Below are 21,347 nucleotides of genomic sequence, written 5' to 3'. Positions count from 1 at the left end.
ATTGTAGTGATAGTATGATTGGATTTGAAGCCCATCTCACAGTTAATTACTGTGCATCCCTGTTAATTGCAAATGTGAGCTTTAAGGCAGAATCTTTCAACTAGTCTATGACCTTCTTTATCATCTTCCCATTCACAATATCCGTACTTTTTGTAAGAGCTTTGTGAAATTTACTTAAAGCAGTTTGTAGTTGAGGATTTTAATATTCAGATGTCCTGGTTATAGGTATATAACAACAATTTGAAACATTTCAATACATAAATTTGTTTTTTTTACACTTTCTTAGTATTTTAAAAATTCATCTATACATTGGATAGAGTACTGAAGTATGACTTCGTGATTAGTGAAAACTTGTATTACAGTAATGAGTTATCAATATGATGTATAATCTAGTATTTCTAGAAAAAGGGGAAACAGTTGCTTTGCAAACATGTAGTTCAAATAACTGAACCAAGAGATGAAATTAGAGGGTTGGGTCATCTGAAGCTGCAAGGAATAATGAACTACCTTGTCAAGTATGCATCCTAATGTCTCTTGCAAAAAGAGAATTAACTACAAGGTATACTTGTCAACAAGATTAGGGGGATTTAGACTCAAAGCAAAATGACTTAATTAATCAGTTCAGCCTATGGAGAGAGGTCTTGAGTGAGCTCAGTGAAGTAAGTGCGTTTATTCTTGAGAAGTCTGCCTCTGAGGACACAGTAGCACATTCAAGGGAAAGTGAGGTAAGTGTGAGATTTGGATAATAACTGTTTGTTTTACTTGAAAGGTGATAATTTAGAAAGCAGAATTTGAGTTTATGACTGTTTGTGTGAGTAGAGTTTGATTTTTATTCAGAAACGCTTTTTCCCAATAATCCCAGAAACTGAAGTAAAATGATATCCTTCTTCATATCAAGGCAATAGCTTGTACTTAGAAGCATAATTGTACATATAGCTAGCTCGGTACATTTCAAGGTATGTTGAGAAGGAAGATAAATTAGCTTGCATTGGGTTCAGAGCTGCTCTGTCTAGATCTTGACCAGTGATTGAGTTAGCTAGGTTCAAGCTTGGTTTGATACTTCTGCACTGACAGAAATGTAGACATACAATCCAGTTTCCTTGATTTACCATTTGTGTTGGAATACCTCGTGGGGAGCTAGGATACTAAAAGGAACAAAACATTTTTCCCCTTTCCAGTTCAGTAATCATACAGTTTTGGCTTCCTCTCTCTGAAACAAAACAATCTTGCTTTTGTAGGCAGAAAAAACTTGCTTTCATATAGAACCGCAAAAAAGGATTTTGTGGTATTGGATTCAAGTCAGCGCAGGTATGGATCCATTCTCTCTGTCCCCTCTTCTTGGGTCTTGTATTGTTAGCATAAATGTTATTTTGGAAGACTTTAATATTAACGAATGGAGGAAAAGTCACAAATATAATTGCGCAGCTCACCCATAAATCTTTAATTGTCTGCTTCTAAGAACCTCTGTATTCTGATACCTTTGGCTTGGTTATGTTTTTCATTTCCTGAGTGTTAGTCAGGGAGTTCTCAGCCATGTTGGCAGGAGTTAAACTTCCTGTTAATATTTAAACAAAAAACACTTACAAAGGAAATGGGAAATCTGGCTTAAACAGTTTCTGTTGGTATTGTGCTAGGAATTCAGTTGAGAATTTGGAATAGTTTGTAACGTGTACTGGCTAACTTAACTCTGAAATGTGTTTTAATTCACTCTTGTAATATAATCTTGTTAAAACAGCATCCTGTGTGATGCAAAAGGCTTCAGTCACTCAAGTTCATGACCATTCTAGTTGAAGACTGTCCTGGAACAAAAATGTGTTTAAATGAAGCTGTGTGCCTAGAAACAAAAGCCTTGAAATTGGAACTTCTGGATACTATCTTGATTCTGGCACTCACTTGATAAATATCAGTGACAAGTTGCCTACATCTCTTGTCTCAGTCTATCTGTCTCTGAAATTGAGAAAATATTTTTCCTGAGCATGCAACAGCTTATGTAGTATTTGTAAAGCACTTGAAGGTCTTTGGTTACAAAGGTGAAGTATAACTGCATTGTCAGGCACTGGTTAGAAGTCTGGATGCAGTATTCAAGGGAGCAGTACTCTTATTCGACAGGTTTTGTTAAGGTCACAAAGTGCACACGTAAGGCACTTATGAGCTTAGATGTCCTGCAGATAAGGAAGGTTGTGTTTTACACGAATGTCCAGGTAACTTAACTACACAGTGGAAAAGTACTGGAGTTGGACCTACCCCTGGGCTCTTGACTCAGTGCTTGTGGAGCTTGAAAATGTTTTGAGGGAGGCTGGAGGGAGAAAGCAGCCCAGCCTGGGTGCACTTCAGGACCTAAGGAAATGAGGACAGAGAACTAAGGAGGAGTAGAGTTTGAGGAGGAGTAGAATTACAAGACAGTTGAATTTTTGGTGTGGAAGAGGAGACCTGGGAGTGGAACTTGGGTCCTTGTAGCAGAGCCAAGTGTCATATACTTCACCAGATTGTCTCAGAGATCTGCTTTCTGCATTTTGTGTGGTGTTACTATGCATGCATAATTTAGAGTGGTGAACGGGTCTGTTTCCTCTTTTCCACACCACCCCGTGCCATGTAATAGCTATAGTCAAGGAAATTCTAATTAAGAGAATACATTGAACCACATTATGTTGTTTAGTTTAGTTTAGTTTATTAACAAAGGGACTGGCCACATATACCAATTCTTAAAGTGAGAAATATTCCATTTAGTGTATCTGTATGTCTGTATGCCTTTAACATCCCTTAATCCCATTGACTTTTAGTGACAGATTCCGTCTGTAAACTTGCATGTTTTTACAAAATATGACAGGTGTGCACATATTCCCCATGACCACTCTACAGTGTAAAACTTCAACTCTGACATATGCAATATAATTGGTACATGAATGTCTAAAGACAGTTAAATCAAAGCCTGAGGTAGTGTCTTCTGCTATAGTACTGTTTTCCATTATAGTAGTGGAGACTGAGAGAGCTTCCTGGTGAAATTGGCAAATGATTGTTAGTTGAAGGAGTATATTTCCTTGAACACTAGCATGGGAAGCATTTTTATGAAGGTCTTTCTTTAGGGATTAAATACATGTGCACCCTTTTAGTGTGCATATATATGTACAGTCATTACGACGTTACAAAAAGTAGCTGTCGTTTTATGTTAGAAAAATTTAATCACGTCATACTGTTTCATTGATATTTTTAGTGGTCACAAGACGTTTGTAGTATGGTGCTAATCCAGCTAGCTTCTGCATCTGTATCTTTCCGGGTACATCGTAATGACCAGTATTAAATAAGAATTGAGGGAACTCATCTGATATATTTTATAAGCTGCTCAATTGCTGTAGGTTGCCCAGAAAGGTGTTTCCCGGCTCAACTGTTAGGTGGACCTCAACATTACTCTGTTTCTGGGATCCATTTTTGTCTGTCTCGTTCTGTGTTCTCACCCTCACAGTGTAGAAGACATTTAAAAGAAGGGGGAAGAAAAATCTTTCTTTGTAGCTTTAATTCTGGCATGAGCACAGGTTTGCCACCATGTTATAACACATGTACCTTAGCAAGACATGTTTGCAGCTAGTCCTCCAGCTGCTACTGTATTAGCCTGTTCAGGCCTTTTAAAGATAAAGCTGCAGAAGGCACCACCTTGATGAAGGGACTTCTGCCTATATGTTGAGGTTGGTGTGTCTTTATGCCTGTCCAAAGAAGGTAGGGCTAGTAACATTGATATTTAATAATAGCAATTTTAGTTGATATATCGAAGAAGATAAAAATGGCAGATTTGTTGCAGCGTGTGCTTAAAAATGCTGTTTAGTGTGTGGGTCACACTGAAGTTGTTTTCATGCTGAAGACTTATTGCAAACAGCTTGAAGCAGAGAGAACTGAGCTGAACAGACAAAATGGCAGTGATTGTTCTGTTTTTAAGATTGGGAGTGGTTCTGCAGATGAGTCCCTCCTATAGAACCTAGAGTGGAACAATATTATGAAATGAAAGCATAGCCAAACCAAACCAAACAGAAGGATGAACATGGGTCAGAAAGATAGTGGGACAGTATAAAGTGCTCAACAGGCTTTGTCTTAACTGGATTTGAATGAGTAATTAAGCTGAACCAACAGTCTTAAAAGGACTTAAAGATGACCTTGAAACATAAAGAGATGAAGGGCAGAGAACTAGTTCCATATGAGCACAGCAAAGAGCTTTAAAACGGTACTACTTGGGGGGTTTTTTGGTAGGAACTAACTAAAATTCCTACTGTAAATATGTGGGGCAGCTGAGTAGAATGATACATTTGTATCAGGATTTTTTTTTGTTATAGAGTCTAATACAATCTGTATTTAAAGTTCTGAGATACTTTGCAATATTTATGACTGTGATAGCAGGTTTTGGGAAAGCTACCTAGGTCTAGAATGGCACTACTGAGAGAGCATTGCTGTTTTCTTTTTAAAGGCCATCTACTTTCACTTCTTTACTAGAAGCATTGAACCTCTGTGTTGAATTGCCTTAACAGTATCTTCTCCATTATTGTGTTTGGCAAAAGAACTTTGCAACTCTCCTCATCTTTTCTCCTGGGAAGGACTCTCTAAGAGCATTAAAAAAAAATCCTCATGCTTGCAAAGATAAATAATCTGATTAAAACCAAATAGAATAATATGTGAAACTGCTAGCAAAGCATTCATGTTACTTAGTGGCGTATATAAATACATTTTCAAAGGCACCTGCCAGACTTTAGATTTTTCTTATATCCCATCAGTAGGACTTCTGGGGGAAACAAATGACAGTAAATATAACATTTCTCTAAAAAGAGATTTGCTATGAGTAATAAATATCACTTTGAGAACATTGTCTCTTTATGTAATGTCTTAAGTGCTCTAGTTCAAGATTTTAGCCCTTTAATAATGTCATTTACAATTGATTTGAATGCTACCAGAAGTGTGGCTGCTTTACCGGCCTATAAAATAGAGCACACGTTCCACCCTTGTGTTAGCTTTAAATCTAACAAAGCTGTGTACCCAGGCTCCCTTAGTTAAATCTAAATTTCATTAGAATAGCTTCTCCATCCTCAACAATTTACTTAGTGCCTTGTGCCATGGGTTAAACAATTCAGTTTGGGTATAGTTATGACTTCAAAATACAGTACAAATAGAAAATGGTGACAGAACTTTTCTAAAAAGCCTGGGGGTAGTTCATGGTCTTAGTGAGTTGTTTTAGATAAGGTGTTGGCAACATATGGCCTGTGGAACCACCACACCTGGCCCACAGAGCCAGAGGGTTTTGCCATGCTGGAACTGGGCAGTAAGGAGCTGCGCTAGGGATAGACGGCTGAGAGCTGCATCTGCAGTGCCACTGCTTCCCCCTACCCCATGCTTTCTCCCCCTTACACCCATCTGGCTGCAGTATGGGCTCAGCTTTCAGCCATGCCCATGGAGCTGGGGGGTGGGAGAGTGGGGGGGGGGGAAAAAGTGGCAGGCAGTAGCGGGCTTCCAGCTGCCTATTCCCGACTCAGTTCCCTGCTGTCTGGAAGCTCACGCCCTGAGGTGGGGGGTGGGGAGAGGGGGATACTGGAAGAAGTGGCAGCAGCACCTGGCCCTGCTGCTGATGTGCAGGGCAGGTGGCTTCAGTGGCACTGTATTGGGGCTAGGTTCTTCTAGCCACGGCTTCTAAAGGTTGCCATCCAGTTTTCCTTTGTCGGTAAAGACTTCTTTAGTTGGCTACAGAATGCCTCAGTTAGAAGGATTTATGTTAGTTAGTAATGTGGGAGCTACCATATTTACCCAGTTACAAGACAAGGTTTTTTTCCCCTAGTTAAATGGTCAGGGAGGGAGCCACTTTTTTTGGAATCAAGTATGAAGTTGTGGGGGCACAGGTTGCTGCTCTGGCTCTGACATGGAATTGGTGCTGGAGCTGCAGCTGCTGCCTGCTGCCCTCCACCTCTGCCCTTACCAGGCTGGGGCCACAGAAAATTTGTTCTATATTCCAGGTTGGAGCAGAGCCGGAGCCGGACCAGAACACGGGGAAGAGATGTTGGGGGTGGGGTCAAGCTGCTTGTCGTCACCCCTTTCCTCCCCCCCTCCCCCCCCACCTGCCACTGCTTTCTCTGCTGTAGCAATGGGGGGGGGGGGAGGCAGGGACATGAGTTTAAGATGACCCTCCCATAATTTAATTCTCTACATGGCACAATTTTCATGTATAGAATCAAAATATTTTGGGGGGGGGGTGTCTTGAATTCAAGGTCATCTTGGATTTAGAAAAATGAAATCGGGAAAATTAGCCATTGCAGAAAATGGCTATCATCAACAGGTCCTCTATGGGCACAGACAAACAAATGAGTTAACACAAGGCAGACAAGGTTAGAGATTTGTAGTGTGTCAAGTACAGGGGGAGGGGGCGTACTGCCTACACTCGCATTGTTCCTTGGCTTTAAATGAAAGCTAACCTGCTGTAATGAAGCCCTCCTTAGTTTACTGTGGGGTAATAGGGTGTGCATTGGCAGGTACTGCTGAGTAACTACTGTGCTGCAAGTTTCTGCCCTTGTTTACCTACCAATGCCTGAATCTCTTTTTCCTCTACCCTGATGTTAACTGTTGAACATTATGGGCAGGGTAAAATGGTTTAATTCCATGACAGGAAGTGTAAGTGAGACTTTGGGTCCTTTTCCAATTGCAGACAGCCCACTCATTGCTGTTCTAAAACAATTGACAGGGTGTGGTTTGCTTTGGCTTTTTTGGAACGGGGGTTGTAAGAAACAGAGGTCACATCTAGACTGCAAATGTACTGTCTGGCACTGTTGTCAGATGCTGCCTTGCTTTGCATGCACAAATCTTTCTTTGGAAGCACGGTAGCCTGTCTGTGTGACATTGAGATGACTTGATTAGTCACTAGTGAGTGACAGTGCAAATTAGCCCACTCCCAGAGTTGCGTGGATGTGGTTGGCTATGCTGCTGCTAGTTGAACAGCGTGGTATGTTTGAGGACTTTACTGCTGGGCCAACAAAAATTTTTTGCAGTTGCTTTTTGTTTCTGAATATTACTGCAAATTCTAAATCCTGTCATTTTAACCATGAAAAACAAGCTGTATGTTTTCAAAGTTCAGAGATGAAGTATGATTGCTGAAAGAGGCAAGAATAGCTACAAGGTTTAGATGACAGAGCAGCCATTGATTTCAGTGCAGTTAAAATTTGCATAAGATATCATAAAACATGGACATCTAGTACATAACATCAATATTATCAAACAGTCCACAGCACTAGTGTGGACAAGTATTGGATTAGACAGATTAAAAAATGTTTTCATTTGTTTCCTGAGAACTAATTTTTTTCCTTGACCGTTCTCAACAAGAAAATAATTCAACTGAAACTTTTTTATAAAGAAGGTTTGATATGATACATTTATAGGTTTTGGGTGACTTTTTTGTAACATGGGTCATGTTTGAATAATCTCTCCACATAGCTAAGTGTACTAAATTGAACTTGCTTGTTCAGTTTTCTTCAGTAGATAGTACTTAAATAGAAGTAGGACTTTCTAAAAGTATGACACTGGAACTGTGAGACAAGCATGAGTATATGTGTAACTGCATAAACTGAAGTAGATTAAATATTAATCTACCATCTGTGAATTTCAATTTATCTTTTATTTAAATCCCAGGATAAGTAAATGTTTAGTAACAGAAATTGCACACAAGTCTATAAATTCCTGTTTCAGTACAGCTTGAATAGCTACCAAGTGAAAACTAAAAGCACCTATTATAAATAAATTCGGGGCCTTCTTCCCTCTGTTTCCTCTATCCCATAGGTGCCTGAACAATTTGCTTTTACTCAGATATCTAAACATTGTTCCTCATAATCACTAAACTTCAGGAAACAGAAGATCATAGTTCTACCTGAAGTGTTTTCTTAGTATGTCACACCAGGCCATAAATACTAGATGAATCTTTCTTTGACCCCAAAATCTTCTGTGGATTTGACTTCCCCATCCTGAAGTTAGTTTTGTGCATCAGAGTTTACAGTGGTGGTGTTTATAGTCTAAAAAAAACAAACAAGCAAAATTCCCTCCAAAAAACAGCATTACTTGCCCAGTTTGAGAGATTGTATTAGTTGCGGTTGAGATAATGTTTAATGTTAGGAAAAATTAAATAGGACCTTGGAAGGTGGGGGGGGACTACCCTCACTCTATTTTAATAATCGTGAACAGAAAGAAACAAGTGGGTTGTGTTAGGGGGATCTTCCTTTTAATGAACAGATTTGAGAGCGGTACTGTGATCTGGGATCAGCTGAGACTCTTTACTTGACAAAAATGTGGTGGAGTTGCATATATGTTGAAATGACCATCTCATGTAATAAATTAATAAGTGTTTAATTACATGGACCTTTTGTGCATCTGTTTCAGATTTCCGATCGTCTCAGAGGTGGCAGTGAGGCACACCTTTAGCACAGGAAAATGAGTGAACTTGACCAATTACGCCAGGAGGCTGAGCAACTGAAAAACCAAATCAGAGTATGTATTAAACCTGGGTCTATTTAAACCATTTACACAGTGGTATGTTTGCTGTCCGTGTCCATTAAGGAAGAGGATGGGACATGGACATGCATGTCTTGTTAGTTAAGTTGAAAGTTTATTACTCCATTTCAGAAGTTGATGCTCTGTCAGTGTAAGCACAGGTGGCTATAGAAAGATGTTTTCAGGTGCTCCACTTCCCAGTGAGTCTTCATAGTTTGAGTTAAATAAACTATGCAAAATGGTATACATGACCGCATTTACTCGAATCCAAGATGAGCTTTCCCCCCCACCATTTTAACTTAGGTGGTGGTAGGGGTGGAAAACAGCCCTTGTCTTAGATTCAAATATGAGGCAGTATGGGGGGTAAGGGGGCAGGATGAGTAGCTACTGCAGTTCCAGTTGCCCTACCCTCTCCCCCACACCCTTTTCAACCACTCCAGCTCTGACTTGCACCAGCCTGGGGCACAAAGCATGTATGCTTGCTCTGGCCCCAGCCTGGCCCTGTAGTAATAGGGGCAACAGCTTGAGCCAGGGCCAGAACTGCCACAGGGCTGGGACTGTAGCAAACACATGTTCTAGGCTTCAGGCTGGAGTAGGGCTGGAGCAAGGGGTAAGCAGAGGCTTAGGGGGGTGGGGAGAAGGGGGACCTGAGGCTGCAGGGGTGGGGGAGGTAGTGGTAGAGGGAAGGGCAGGCATGGGGGAGGCAAGTGGTAGGGTGAACAGGTGGCAGGGGAGAAGGGGGACAAGGGGCAGGAGTCAAGCCCCATTGCTAGGGCCTCCCCTACTGTCCCTCCAATACTTGCCCTACTGTCTGCCCCTCTACTGCCTGTTTGCTTCCTCCTCTGCTGTTGCCTTCTGTACTGTCTGCCCACCGATTGCTCCCACCCCTGCCACTGCTTGCCCTGCTTCAGTAGGTGTGGAGGATGAATTTAGGATGACTCTCTAATAATTAGATTCTTTACATGGACAATTATAATAACACTTTTATAAATTGTCCATGTATAGAATAGAATTATTGGGAGGTTGTCTTGGATTCATATAAATATGGTATGTTGAAAGATTTAAAAAGCAATGGTGGAGAGTCTACAATGTCCCTAGGGAGTCTGTTCCACTGCCTCAATGTTTTAACAGTGAAGATTTCTGGATTTCTGATCTAAACCTATTTTGCTGCAAGCCATTGGTCCATGCCTTGCAGCAAGAGAGAGAAGGGATTTTCCTTCTTTATGGCAGCCCTTCAGGATTTGAAGAGTGATATCATGTCTCCTCCTAAGCACCTTTTCCACAAGTTGAAGACGGACGTTTCCTTCAACTTCGTGTGGCTTTATTTGCAAACCCTTGATCATTTTTATTGCCTACCTCTGGACCCATTCTTAAGTTTTCCATGTCCTTTTTAAAATGTGAAGTCAAGTCAGCAGTACCTGATTGAACTCCCTGAAGAACCCAAGGTACTGAAGGAATTGGCAGAGGAGATCCTAGAGCCCATGTCTCAGTATATGCACAACTTATTACTGCTTTATTTTTAGTACATTTCATAAGAGATTCAGTCATCTGTCATATACTGCCAGAGAGCTTATAGGCTCACCTTTTTAAAACTTAGCAGAGAAGGATAGTTAGCTGCATTAGTCTGAAGTCAAGCAGAAAGCATGGAAGAGATGCACCTTATAGACTAACTGACTATAATTAAGGGTCTACCCAACTCAAGGAGGCAGCCAGCCAATTTTGTGGGCAGATCACAGGGCCAGCTGTCATTTTCATGGGCTAACTGTGGTGAGACTTCCCCCCCGCCCCCAATGGCTCTGATAGGCTGGGGGGCCCCAATGGCCCCACCCTTTGCCGCTGATTGGCTGAGGACTGTCCGTCATGCAGCCCTTGCCACTGATTAGTGGAGAGGGGTGGGGTCGCACACCAGGCAGTCCTAACCAATCAGCAGCGAGGGGTGGAGGTGGAAGCCATCTTGCCTCCTCACCTTCATGCCTGCAGCCCCTTCTGTGCCAGGCTGCACCCTTTCGTACCGGTGGGAGGACTGCTGGTTCCCACTGGGGAGCCAGCGTTTTATTTTTAGTAAGTCACTTCCCTTCCCGTCCTGCCTCACCCGCCCCACTGTATTTTTAGAGATTGCCCAGTTTCGCAATTTCCATGAAATTTGCACAGTCATGATTTGAGTAGGTTCCTAACTAATTCTGGTTCAGTTAGTGTATAAGGTGCATATCTACTCTGTCTTTTGCCTTTCTAAAACTGTGTTGAAAAACTGAAAGAAAGCTGGAGGAACTTTCTTGGCTCTAAGATTTCACCCTCTTGTAGATGGTGGCATACCATCCCCACCAGTCAGCATGTTTCCAGAGCTCTTAAAAAGATTCTGAAGAATAAGTTAGTGCACTGGATCTCAGCTTGCATATAGTCAGTCATTTTAACCCTCATTGTTTCCTGAGTGCCCTGCTAGCTCAAGGTGTTGAGTCCCAATCACTTCAAATTGACAGTAAGTACCAGTTGGCTGGTATGCTTTTCTCACTAGCCATCAAGGGTCTCTACAATGGAGTGCAAGTGGTATCGTGGTTCTGCTTCAGGCACCTGTTAATACCATCTCTGTAAGATGGCAGTTTGAAGCCACCCTCTGACCCTTTATCAAACATTGTGCTTTGGGTTTAGTTGATGGGTCAGGTGCCAGATCTGGAAAAGCAACTCTGCAGTCACTTTTAGGCAGCTGCTGATATTCCTCACTTCCATCACTTTAAGGGGAAGCTGCTTCATGCTAAACTAGAGTGAGTCTTATTCAGACGTGCTCATAAGAATGGTTATTTATCTTGCAGTAACTGGTGGGCTATAAAGAGGTGGGACATTAACTTGGGCTACCTCCTGGCTTTCCAGAGACCTCAGCTACCACATACTTTGTGAAAGAATCAGAAAGGATTTTTTCTGCTTCACTCTATATGCCCTTGCTTGAGAGCACAAGCAGGCACAGGGTGTATATGTAGCCTAACATACAGGTATAAAATGCCTTATTGTGCTCATGACCCAACAGTGGGATTTTTTGACAAAAATATATTGGAGAGCCCAAGTCACTCCAGGTAAGTAACTGCTTGTTGTGATCAACAGAACTCATTCTCTTCACGAACAGAGTTTGATTAAGGAATGGGCATGTTAAAAGAGATCTCACAGTATAATGGGTAAAAGTTTCCTGTACAAATAGAGTGTATATTATGCTATACCAGGCAAATGTGCAAGTTTTCTATGAATATAGTACAGACTTTATGCCAGCACAACCATAAACAGACAAATTTATTCGTATGAAAGAATTAGCTTAGTTGCTTTTAGTTATGTTTAATGTTGTCATCAAGTGAGTAAGAGCAGAGTAGTGGTTACATATTTAAGATTAAATCCTGTTTTGAGAACTTAAACATGTCTTATTACGTGTGTGCTTTTGAACAAAGTCCAGACAGAATAAAGAACTTGTTTGGATTGTTGCCAGATAGCATGGGTGTAGTTTCATGGTTAGAGAAAACAGAGATAGAAGAGACCAGTCCATTTCATTTCCTTAGGGCAATGTAGGGCAGCTCTCTAAAGTATATTTTTCTCTGGTGGGATTTTTTTCCCTTTGTAGTTTTAAATCTTAAGCAGTGGGCCTTCAGACACTTCCTTGGGAGGCAGTCCTGCAATCCATGCTGTCGCAACGTTCATGTTTAGCCCGTAAACAAGCTCTGTAACTTGGTCATGCCTGTACCACACACAGCTTTTTTTTCTCGGCTGGGTATTTACATTTTGTGGGTAATGTTCCATTCCCTTCTTAATTGCACATACTTGGCTCCAGTCATCTCTTCCTTTTAAAAATCAAACCCTTGTCTCTTGTTTGCCATTTGTTAATATTTTTGGTAATATCCAGAATTGGAAGCTTTAGACCAGGTGCGATTGCATCAGAGCTATATAGGAAATGACTGCTTGTGACTAGTAAGCTAAATTTTGCATTTGCAGCATTTGCTTTTAATCAAAGTCTCTTCGGTGCTGCCTCTTCCCTTTAAGGTGAATGAAACCTATTCCCATTCTGTATATTGTATGTCTAATTAACGAGCTGTTGACTTCCTCTTTAGATATTTGATGAACATTTTAAATAGCACCATTTCCTTTTAGATGTGCTTGGAACTACATTCAATGACCAACTCAAACTATTGTAAACTTTCACAAGATGAATAAAATTGCTGAGTCTCTCTGAGCCAAGTCTATCTGTATAAATAACTATTGTGCAGCAGCTCACAAATTATCCAGTCTTTTGTGTACATAACTAGCTTAAGAAACTAATATCATGTTGTTCCATCTTCATTCGTTTTATTTTTGTTTAAACATAATAAAAATTGGTCTGCAATAAGGAGACTTCCTGCTTTGTTTTTTTAAAGCAGATTAAAAAAAAAAAAAAAAGAGGTGTGGAACCTGAAAAGACATTGAAGCTTGGCTAACATATACTGGCCAGGTTAAGAGTGCTATGCTTTTCAGCTACCTTAGTTGACGATGTTTTATTCTGAAATATTTCTTAGCTCTGTAGAACAGTTTGTTTTTGTTTCCTTAAAGACAAAGCTATACTGTATATTGCCACCATTTTTCATTTCAACTTCCTAGTACCTTGCTTTCCAGGTCTTGACTTGCCTCTAAGATGTACAGAATTTCAGCAATAAGTTTTCAAGGATAATTTATTATGACAGACACTTTGAACAAAATGACTTGCTGTGAGCTAAGAGAACTTCATTTTGAGGACTAAAAAATTGCAGATACTATTATTTTAGTACCAAATTGGAAAATCCCATAGAAGTGTATAACTAGAGTGTGCATTAGAATATGTTGAATGCTTTTTTATCTGCTTGCATAAATATGTAAAAGGCCACATTTCAGATGGAGTGTCCTGTGTTTTATTAGGGCTCAGATTTGTTGCTGGCTTTCAGTTGCAGCTCAGATGTTTTCAAATCTTGAAACTATGAAAGTGCCCAGCCCAGTCAGTTTTATTTTGAAACTTGGTACTAACTATTCCTTCTCACCTTTGTTGAGGAAGTGCAGGAATTACCCTTTTCAGTGAAAGCACTAGACATGCACTTTGGCAACAAAGTCTAGCGTGGTAGGTTCATCTTCTACTTACTTTCTTTTGAGGCATAATGACTAGCTGATGTTCCAAATTCTTGTTGTTCTGAGGTCTTGAGTAATGTTGCAAATAGAATTTCAGGATAAATAGTCTAGCAAGTGTCCAGCTATCTCTGATGTGTAATCTCCAATTCTTTGTTGCAGGATGCTAGAAAAGCATGCGCAGATGCCACTTTGGCCCAGGTAAGCACTCTTTTAAAATGCTTGTGTTTTCTCAACAAGGGTGTCGTAGCACCCTGAGGTGCCATGAATTCCGTTTATTGGTGCTATGGTGTACTGCACAATATTAGCACTGTTAGGTGTACAAACCCCTACACCCAATTCACAAGATAAACCCAGAGATTTCAAATAGGAGTCCGTAGTGTCAAAAACATTCTGACCTGAAGAATTGCTCAGGCATTTTCTGTGCGATGCCTTGACTCTGGGGTGGCTTGAATCTAGAAAGGTTGAGAACCATTGATGTAGAGAATGTAGCTTCCTTTTGGCAGAACTAAGGCATACAATGTTGTGTTGGAGAGTCTTTTTCTGGTGGCATTTTCTTACTTGCCACCTTTTATGGTGCAACATTTCTCAGAGGACGAAATCTGTTCACACAAAAAAGTGACTGTATACTAGTGATGGGCATTGCATAAGAATTCTAAGTTTGGGAAATGGCCTGATCTGTCAGTTTGAACACTAAGCTTTCTTGACATTTTTTTGAAAAGAAGCAGAGTTCTTTACTCAAATGCTTTGGCTAAATAATTTCGTTATGTGGAGACAGGACAAGCATGCAGACATTATCCATAAAATGAAGTTATAAACTCTTTTGGATCTGCTGTAATATACAGTTGTTAAGTTATTCACCATATTACTGGAAAGTGTTGTATGCTATTTTTTTAGCCAGTGCCTTCCTCTAGGCCAGGGAGGCCATTTATATTAAATTTAACCAGATAATGACAGATGTATTGATGACTTTGTTACTTTACTATTCACTTCCTCAAATGTATACTTTATCCTCCAAAAGTTAGATACATTATTAATACTAGAATTTTGAAAATAGTGTTCAGAAAGTACTGTCTGCTGTATCTAGTTCATTTGAGTTCATTTATCTTTAAAATGTTAGGCCATCTAAAATATACCGCGAAAGCTGTACAGGCAACCCCTGCTTAGAGCTCTTAATTGGTTCCTGAAAAACTGAGCGTTAAGCGAAACCAAAAGTATTTGATGACCCAAGATGGCAACCACAATTGTTTTTAATGACACAAGATGGCGACCGCGAGCGTTATAATGAAACGCATTGAGCGCTAAGTGAAATCAGGTATCAAATTAAAATGAGCGTTATAGCGAAATAGCGCTAAGTGAAACGGTGTTAAGCGGGGGTTGCCTGTATCTGTAATCCTTCCCCATCGGACCAAATAATATGTTATTCTGTTGGGGTGGAAGAAGGAGAGGAATTGAAGTCTCTGTTAAAACCACGTGTCGGAGATGATGACCCGGGATGCAGGTTTTCTGTTTGCGACGGTAAAGCGTGGTAAAATATGGATTTTCTCCTTTAAAGGAGGAAAATGAGGGAAACAGTGGGTTTCCCCTTCCAGGTTGGCAGAATTCCAGCCTTCAAGGGGTGGTAGGGAGCAGAAGAAGGGCAGCCAGGTAGGGCGCACATGCACATGGCTGCCAAGCAGCCTGGATGGCAGCTCCCATGGGTAAGTAGAGGGGGAGGGGGAGGGTCAGGGGGAATTGAGGCCCCCATAGTGAGGATGGGAGTTGGGCAAGGTGGGGCTGGGGATTTTGCCCAGCTCAGGTGGTGTGTGGAGCTTGGCCCTGGGGTCAGAATGGAAGGCTTCAAGGCCCAAGTGGGGAGCAGAATGGGTCACAGGCAGCTGGTACAGGGTGAAGGGAAGAGGACTGGCTCTCTGCCACTGAGTACTCCCTGGCAGCCATGGGGGGCACATGCCACCCAGATTTGTGTCTGGGGGGAGGGGGCAGGCTGCCTGCTGCAGGCTCAAGTTCCCCACCCTGCTGCCCTGCCCCCAGGGCCTCCACAGCCAAGCGGGCAGAATCCAAAACAGCAGGGCAGAGTGGGGCAGGGAGACTCAGTGCCACCGCCACTGGGAGTCTCGCGCTGCTGTGGCAAGGTGCCCCCTGCCTACCTGGCAGCAGTGGGGGTGGTAGCACGGCTTGTGGCTGCGGCACCCGGCCCTGCTGTTGCCCGGCCCCGCTCTGCCCTGCCGCACCAGGTCCCGCCTGCTGGGTCATGGAGGCGCTGGGGGAGGGCAGCAGGGCGGGAAGCCCTGAACCTGAAACCCATACCTACCCCGTGCAGAAATCAGTGGGTCATGTGCCTCCCATGCCCCAACCTGGAAGTATGTGCAGCAGCAGGGAGCCAGCCCACATTCTCCCCACCTGATCTCCACATTCCCATGGGTCCTGCTTTGGCCATGCCACCTGCAGGGGAGGGGGAATCAGGCTCTGCTCTGCTCTGCTCTGCTCTGCTACAGCAGCTGTTGCCTCCTGCAGGCAGCATCTGGGGCTCAAGTGCTGCTGCAGGGGGCTGGGCCCTTTGTCTGCATCGAGGAATATGAACAAAATGTATAGTGTACCCTTTTGCTCTCTTTGTAATGGAATTTTCTAAGTATAATTGCATTAATAAAGTACTGAGTTTTAGGAGAGTAAGATGGGTGCAGAATCTAAGGTGTATAATAACTTCCTCGTTTTAGATCACAGCCAGCATTGATCCTGTGGGGCGAATTCAGATGCGCACTAGAAGAACGCTGAGGGGACACTTGGCTAAAATTTATGCAATGCATTGGGGGACTGATTCCAGGTGAGTGGCACTGATTCAGGAAGATTCGTTCTTGGGTTCCACAAAGCTCCTTGTTGAAAATGTTTGTTTGTGTGTAGGATGATACAAACTCAGTTCTTTTATTTCAGGTGATGGCTGTAATGCAAGGGTGGATAGCCTGTGGGCAGATCTGGCCCACCAGGTGCCTGGATCTGCCTTTGGCTACCCCTGCAGCACTCCAAATGGCACCGAGTCCCTACCACTCATGCTGAGACAGCTCGCACTAGGCTCCCACCAGTGCCTACAGCCTGGCCCTGGCCAGTGCATGCAGCTTCTGTTGGGACTGTTCCAGGTGTGGCTGCAGCTGGGTGTTGCTTTGCTCCCCCTGTTTCCAGAAGTGGCTCCTGCCCCTGTTGCGCCACACGATGCCGAGCAGCTTCCTGTGGGGTTGTTCCTGGTGCAGCTGCAGCCAGGTGTTGTTCTCCTTCCCCCGCCTCCAGTGGTGGTTCCTGCTCCTGATCTTACCCATGCCATGCTGCACTGCTCTGGGCAAGCAGATTCAGCCGGGCAGCTCTTGCCCTAGAGCACCTTCCGCTGAAAGGTGGCCAGAAGCTAAAGCCCTGTGCACTAGGGCAGGAGCTGCCTGGCTGAAGCTGTTCACTCGGGAGGTGGGAGAAGCAAAGCAGCACCTGGCCGCCTGCAGCTGCACCAGCAACAGCCCCACAGGAAGCTGCTCAGTGCCACACGGTGCAGCAAGGGCAGAAGCAGGAACCACCCCTGGAGGCAGGGAGAGCAGAACAACACCTTGCTGGGCCAGGGATAGCATGGAGTGCTGCATGGTCTGCTCTCCCTGGGCAAGCTCTGCTGTACACACCCCCCTCCCTCCCCTCACCCGTAGCAGGCTCCTGGAACCTAGCATCCAGGCAGCCCCCACCCCCCACATATATGCATGCATGTATGCTACCCCCCACCAAGGGTCCCAGGTCCTGGCCCCCAGCCTAGAGTTGTCACCACCCTGCAACCAGGCCCTGTGATCCCAGCCTTGCCCACCCTCCCACTCCTGAACAATGCTTCCTGGTTGCCCACAGTCCCCTAAGAAGTTTGGTGAGTTGTTGCGGTGGAAGAGTGGGGATGTGAGGGGGTGGTGCTGACCTGGCCTGTGACAGCTAATCAAAGCTCCCCATGTGGCCCTTGGACCCAAATAATTGCCCACCCCTGCTGTAATATATGAGGTCCTTTCTACAAGAGTGAATTTTAAGATACTGTAGCCTTTTTCCAAGAGCAGGGGCACTCTTACAGGTGGAGCTGGTTACTTTCTTTGAAGTTTTATAACTGAAGTTTCTATTCTGGTTCCAAGAGAACTTAGCAACACAAAATGTCACTCTCTTTTCCATGTAACTTCCATATTTTTGGCTTCAGAATCTAAATTCAGTTCCAAAACATCAACCTTTCTTCTTGCCTGAAAAATATACTTGTGGAATTCTAAGGAAATCTAAAGATAGAGTAGATTTCATGTCTGGTTTCAAAGGCTTTCTTAAAATCACTGGCATTAACTATTCAGACATGTACTAGCCCTTCAAAGATATCCAAACACTAAAAATTAAAGTCAGCAGTATTATCTGCTGTTAATCATTGTATCTTTAGAAGAACTTTAAAGTGCACAATAGTGAATAGCCTAACTTCAAATGCAGAAATAGAGTATTCCCTCTCCACAGGAATAAGTGAATTAGTTTTGTTTTTAACCTTGCAAATTTGAGAGCTAGTCTACCTGTATGTAGAAAGTGCTTTTCTGGATGCCAGATGTTTCTGTAGGGAGTTTTATTAGTCTAATGAATGTATTTACCCAAACTTAATGAGCAAACGTACTCTAAATCACCATATAACATCCTGGTTCTATGATTATATTTAAGGCAAGTTCAGCGAAGTGCCTAGTGTATAAACAGTCTTGCAAAATGTACATGTAAAAGAAAAGTATTCTCGTGTATGCTTTGCTTGTACTTTCTGAATTGCTCAGGGTTAAAAGAGCAACAAATAAATGGGACAGTTCTGTAGTATCTTTCATGTTATTTCTTAGATACAGTGTGTTTCATTGTTAATTTGTGGCAAATTATTTGCTGTAAAAGATATTTTAATGGTATGAGAGGACTAAGATTCATGATGGTTCCAATGATTCTTTGAAAACTAACCACATTAAAATCCTCAGAACTTTTTAGCAGTAAGATTGTGTTATACCACTTGAACAAAACCAGGTGGAGACTATGCTAAGCTAATTCTGATGTCACCTCCAAATCATAGATAATGTGTGTCCTGGTTTTTATCTAAAAACCTTCCCTGAAATGAAGGAGGTTGGGTAGATATTTTTGTGGTATCAGTTAAACTGTTTTTGTTCTTAAAATCTTACCTTATAATCAAATACCATATGAAGTCTGTGAATTAGACTATACCAGATGAGTGGCATGGGGCCTGGCCACTCGGGTCCAGTACTGGGTCCCAGGGCCCTGTACCACCTCTACCTGCTGGGATCAGGCCCAGATCCCCACACAGCCCTTGCCCAGCCCAGATCCCATATGTTAGGATCAAGCTCCAGACTGCCCCTGCCTAGTGCTATGTCAGGATCAGGTCCTGCATCACCCTCCCCACCCCCCCAATCTAGAATACACAGACACAGCGCATGGGTCTTCCCCGTCCATTGAAGCCACATAGGTCAGATGACGTTGTGCTGGAGACTGGATTGGGCCCACCTGGGGGTTGAATACTCCTACACGAGACATGTGTCATGGTTCAAGTATCTAGAACAAACATAGTGTAGTATAAAACCTCAGAGTAGTGTAAAAGTGTCCCTATACCGTAGCCTTATCTTTAGTTTTGTGTAAAATGGCGGTGATGTCAGAGCCATACTCAGGAAGCTGACTTAGTGTTTGCCACCACTCTAAACCCAGGACTACTTAGTTTCTTTTTTAGTTCCTCATTTTATAGACCTTAACATTTCATCTCCCTTTTTGTGCATTTTCTCTCTTTCAAATTATGTTTGGATTTGAAAACACTTTCTGGGAAAACATGTCTTTAGAAGTTTTAAGAAAGTAACAGTACTAAAATACCTAGAAGCCAAACTGGAGACCGCTACCCACAATAACTGAAACAATTTCAAGGCAAAAATGTTTTCACTAGAAATAATTTATAGTTTGTTTTCAGGAGCTTAAGTTAAAATCACAGATTATATTCGAGTAGCAGCTTTGACTATGATAGCAATGTTCTTTCCCCTTTTTATACTTAATTTGTATTGTCCTAATATAGTGATTTTTTTTTTCCCCCCCAATTAATACAGTATAATACTCATGTAGAGAGAACAGTTCTTGTCCCTGCCAACCTTTTTAAGTTACCTCTTAAAAATTGCCAGATTAGTATATAGCAAGGCTGTCCAGTTTCTGAGTAGCCAGGAGCCTCAGGTGCGTCACAGGCCTCCTAGGCTGATTCTGCATGGTCTATGTGTCACTGCATGGCTGGAGTCCCCTCCATCCCTGCATACCCCACCCAGTATGCTGCTGGGGGGGCACCCCCCACCTGTGCTATTCCAGTGCTACCATGCCTTGCATAATGCTGTGTGGTTCCCTCCCACCTTGTTGCATGCACCCCCATACCTTGCAAGGTCCCCTAAGACCTGGCTGCAGACTTCCATAGCCATGCAAAGTGTACCACCCCACCAGCCCCAACATGCTGCAGCAGAAGTGGGAAGAGGGATGGGGAGGAGGCCAGAAATTCTGTAGGCAACAGTGGTGGCTGGGAGGAATGATGCCCAGAGGCCACAAGTTAACCACTCAAAGGCTACATGCAGGCTGCCAGCTGGACAGCTGTCTATAGGAAGGTAGCTAGAACTTTGGCACCGTACTTCTGAACCTTGTAAGATGTGTGACCAGTCTCCTAGGCTGCACTACCTTTACCAGGAACAAAGTAATTGTAGATGAGAACTCAGTGTGAAATGTTACACATTTGAACTCCAGTTTAGCTTTGTTTCCCTAATATAGATAAAAAATGCACGTGACTGGCTCATGCCTGAAACCTGAATCGTTTTGTTCTTGGAGTAAGAAAATCTAGTTAAAAAAAAACTTTGAAAAATGTTCCCACTAAAATAGAACAAATATTCCATTTTACTCTAGTGGTTTATTTAAGGCTATATCCATAGAGATGGGGGTGGGGTTTTTTGCAGAGGAAATGAAGGGAATAAAACACCCTTTCCTTGCAGTCTACCCTTCAGCTTGAAGGGTAGATTACTTTGCTATAAATTCAATTTTCTTTTCAAACTGATTGTAGCTCCAGGATGACCTAAGAATTTATTTGGTTTACAGTATCAAACCAGTCCCTTCCCTTTTTATTTTTACCCAAACTTGTTTGAAATCTGGACAGTTAGGGGGGGGAAAAAGGATTCTATGAACCAAGTAATTAGCTGTGCTTATCTAATTTTACTGAACCTATCACTGATGTTTAAAGTGTCAGTGCATTATTTCACTCTGAGGATTATTTTCTCTGGTTGTGTGTGTGTGTGTGTGTGTGTGCGTGTGTGATTATTTGCTGGGTATGAAGAAGGGGGAAGGGAAGAACTCTTGGGTCCTTTTTCCATACCCTCTTTATTAAAAGAAATCTTCCAAAAATGCATGCTTTAAGAGAAACAAGATAAACTCCAGAGAATAAAATATGTATCTTTAATAAATTACTGTATTGTTTCTTAGCATGAAAGCAAGATAACATGGGCTTTTAATAACTGACTGCATATTTTCTCAATTCCCTTTCCTCAGATTTTTTTCAGATGCTTGCAGGAGAGTGAACAGCCTGTGTTTTAGAAAATTAAGGCTTCCAATTTCAGAACAGACCTTTTTTAAGCAAATCAGAATTTAAAAGCAAGTCAGTGAGTTTCTGTAAAACTGGCTTACTCATTCTTAAATCTTCAAATAGTTCAATTTCTTTGAGGGAATAGGAC

General features: G+C 42.4%; 1 protein-coding gene across 1 annotated transcript in view; it reads left to right on the top strand.

Annotated features, from left to right (window-relative positions):
• GNB1 (G protein subunit beta 1) overlaps nt 1-21,347 on the top strand; it is a 92,806-nt gene that overhangs the window by 46,215 nt on the left and 25,244 nt on the right. The window contains exons 3-5 of the mRNA XM_014610405.3: nt 8,386-8,493; nt 13,759-13,797; nt 16,311-16,417. Coding sequence (XP_014465891.1) covers nt 8,437-8,493; nt 13,759-13,797; nt 16,311-16,417 — 203 coding nt within the window. The 5' untranslated portion in view covers nt 8,386-8,436. The remainder of the gene's footprint in view (nt 1-8,385; nt 8,494-13,758; nt 13,798-16,310; nt 16,418-21,347) is intronic.

This window comes from Alligator mississippiensis, chromosome 13 (assembly GCF_030867095.1).
Source record: "Alligator mississippiensis isolate rAllMis1 chromosome 13, rAllMis1, whole genome shotgun sequence".
NCBI lineage: Eukaryota > Metazoa > Chordata > Crocodylia > Alligatoridae > Alligator > Alligator mississippiensis.
This window is presented reverse-complemented; position numbering and strand designations above follow the sequence as displayed.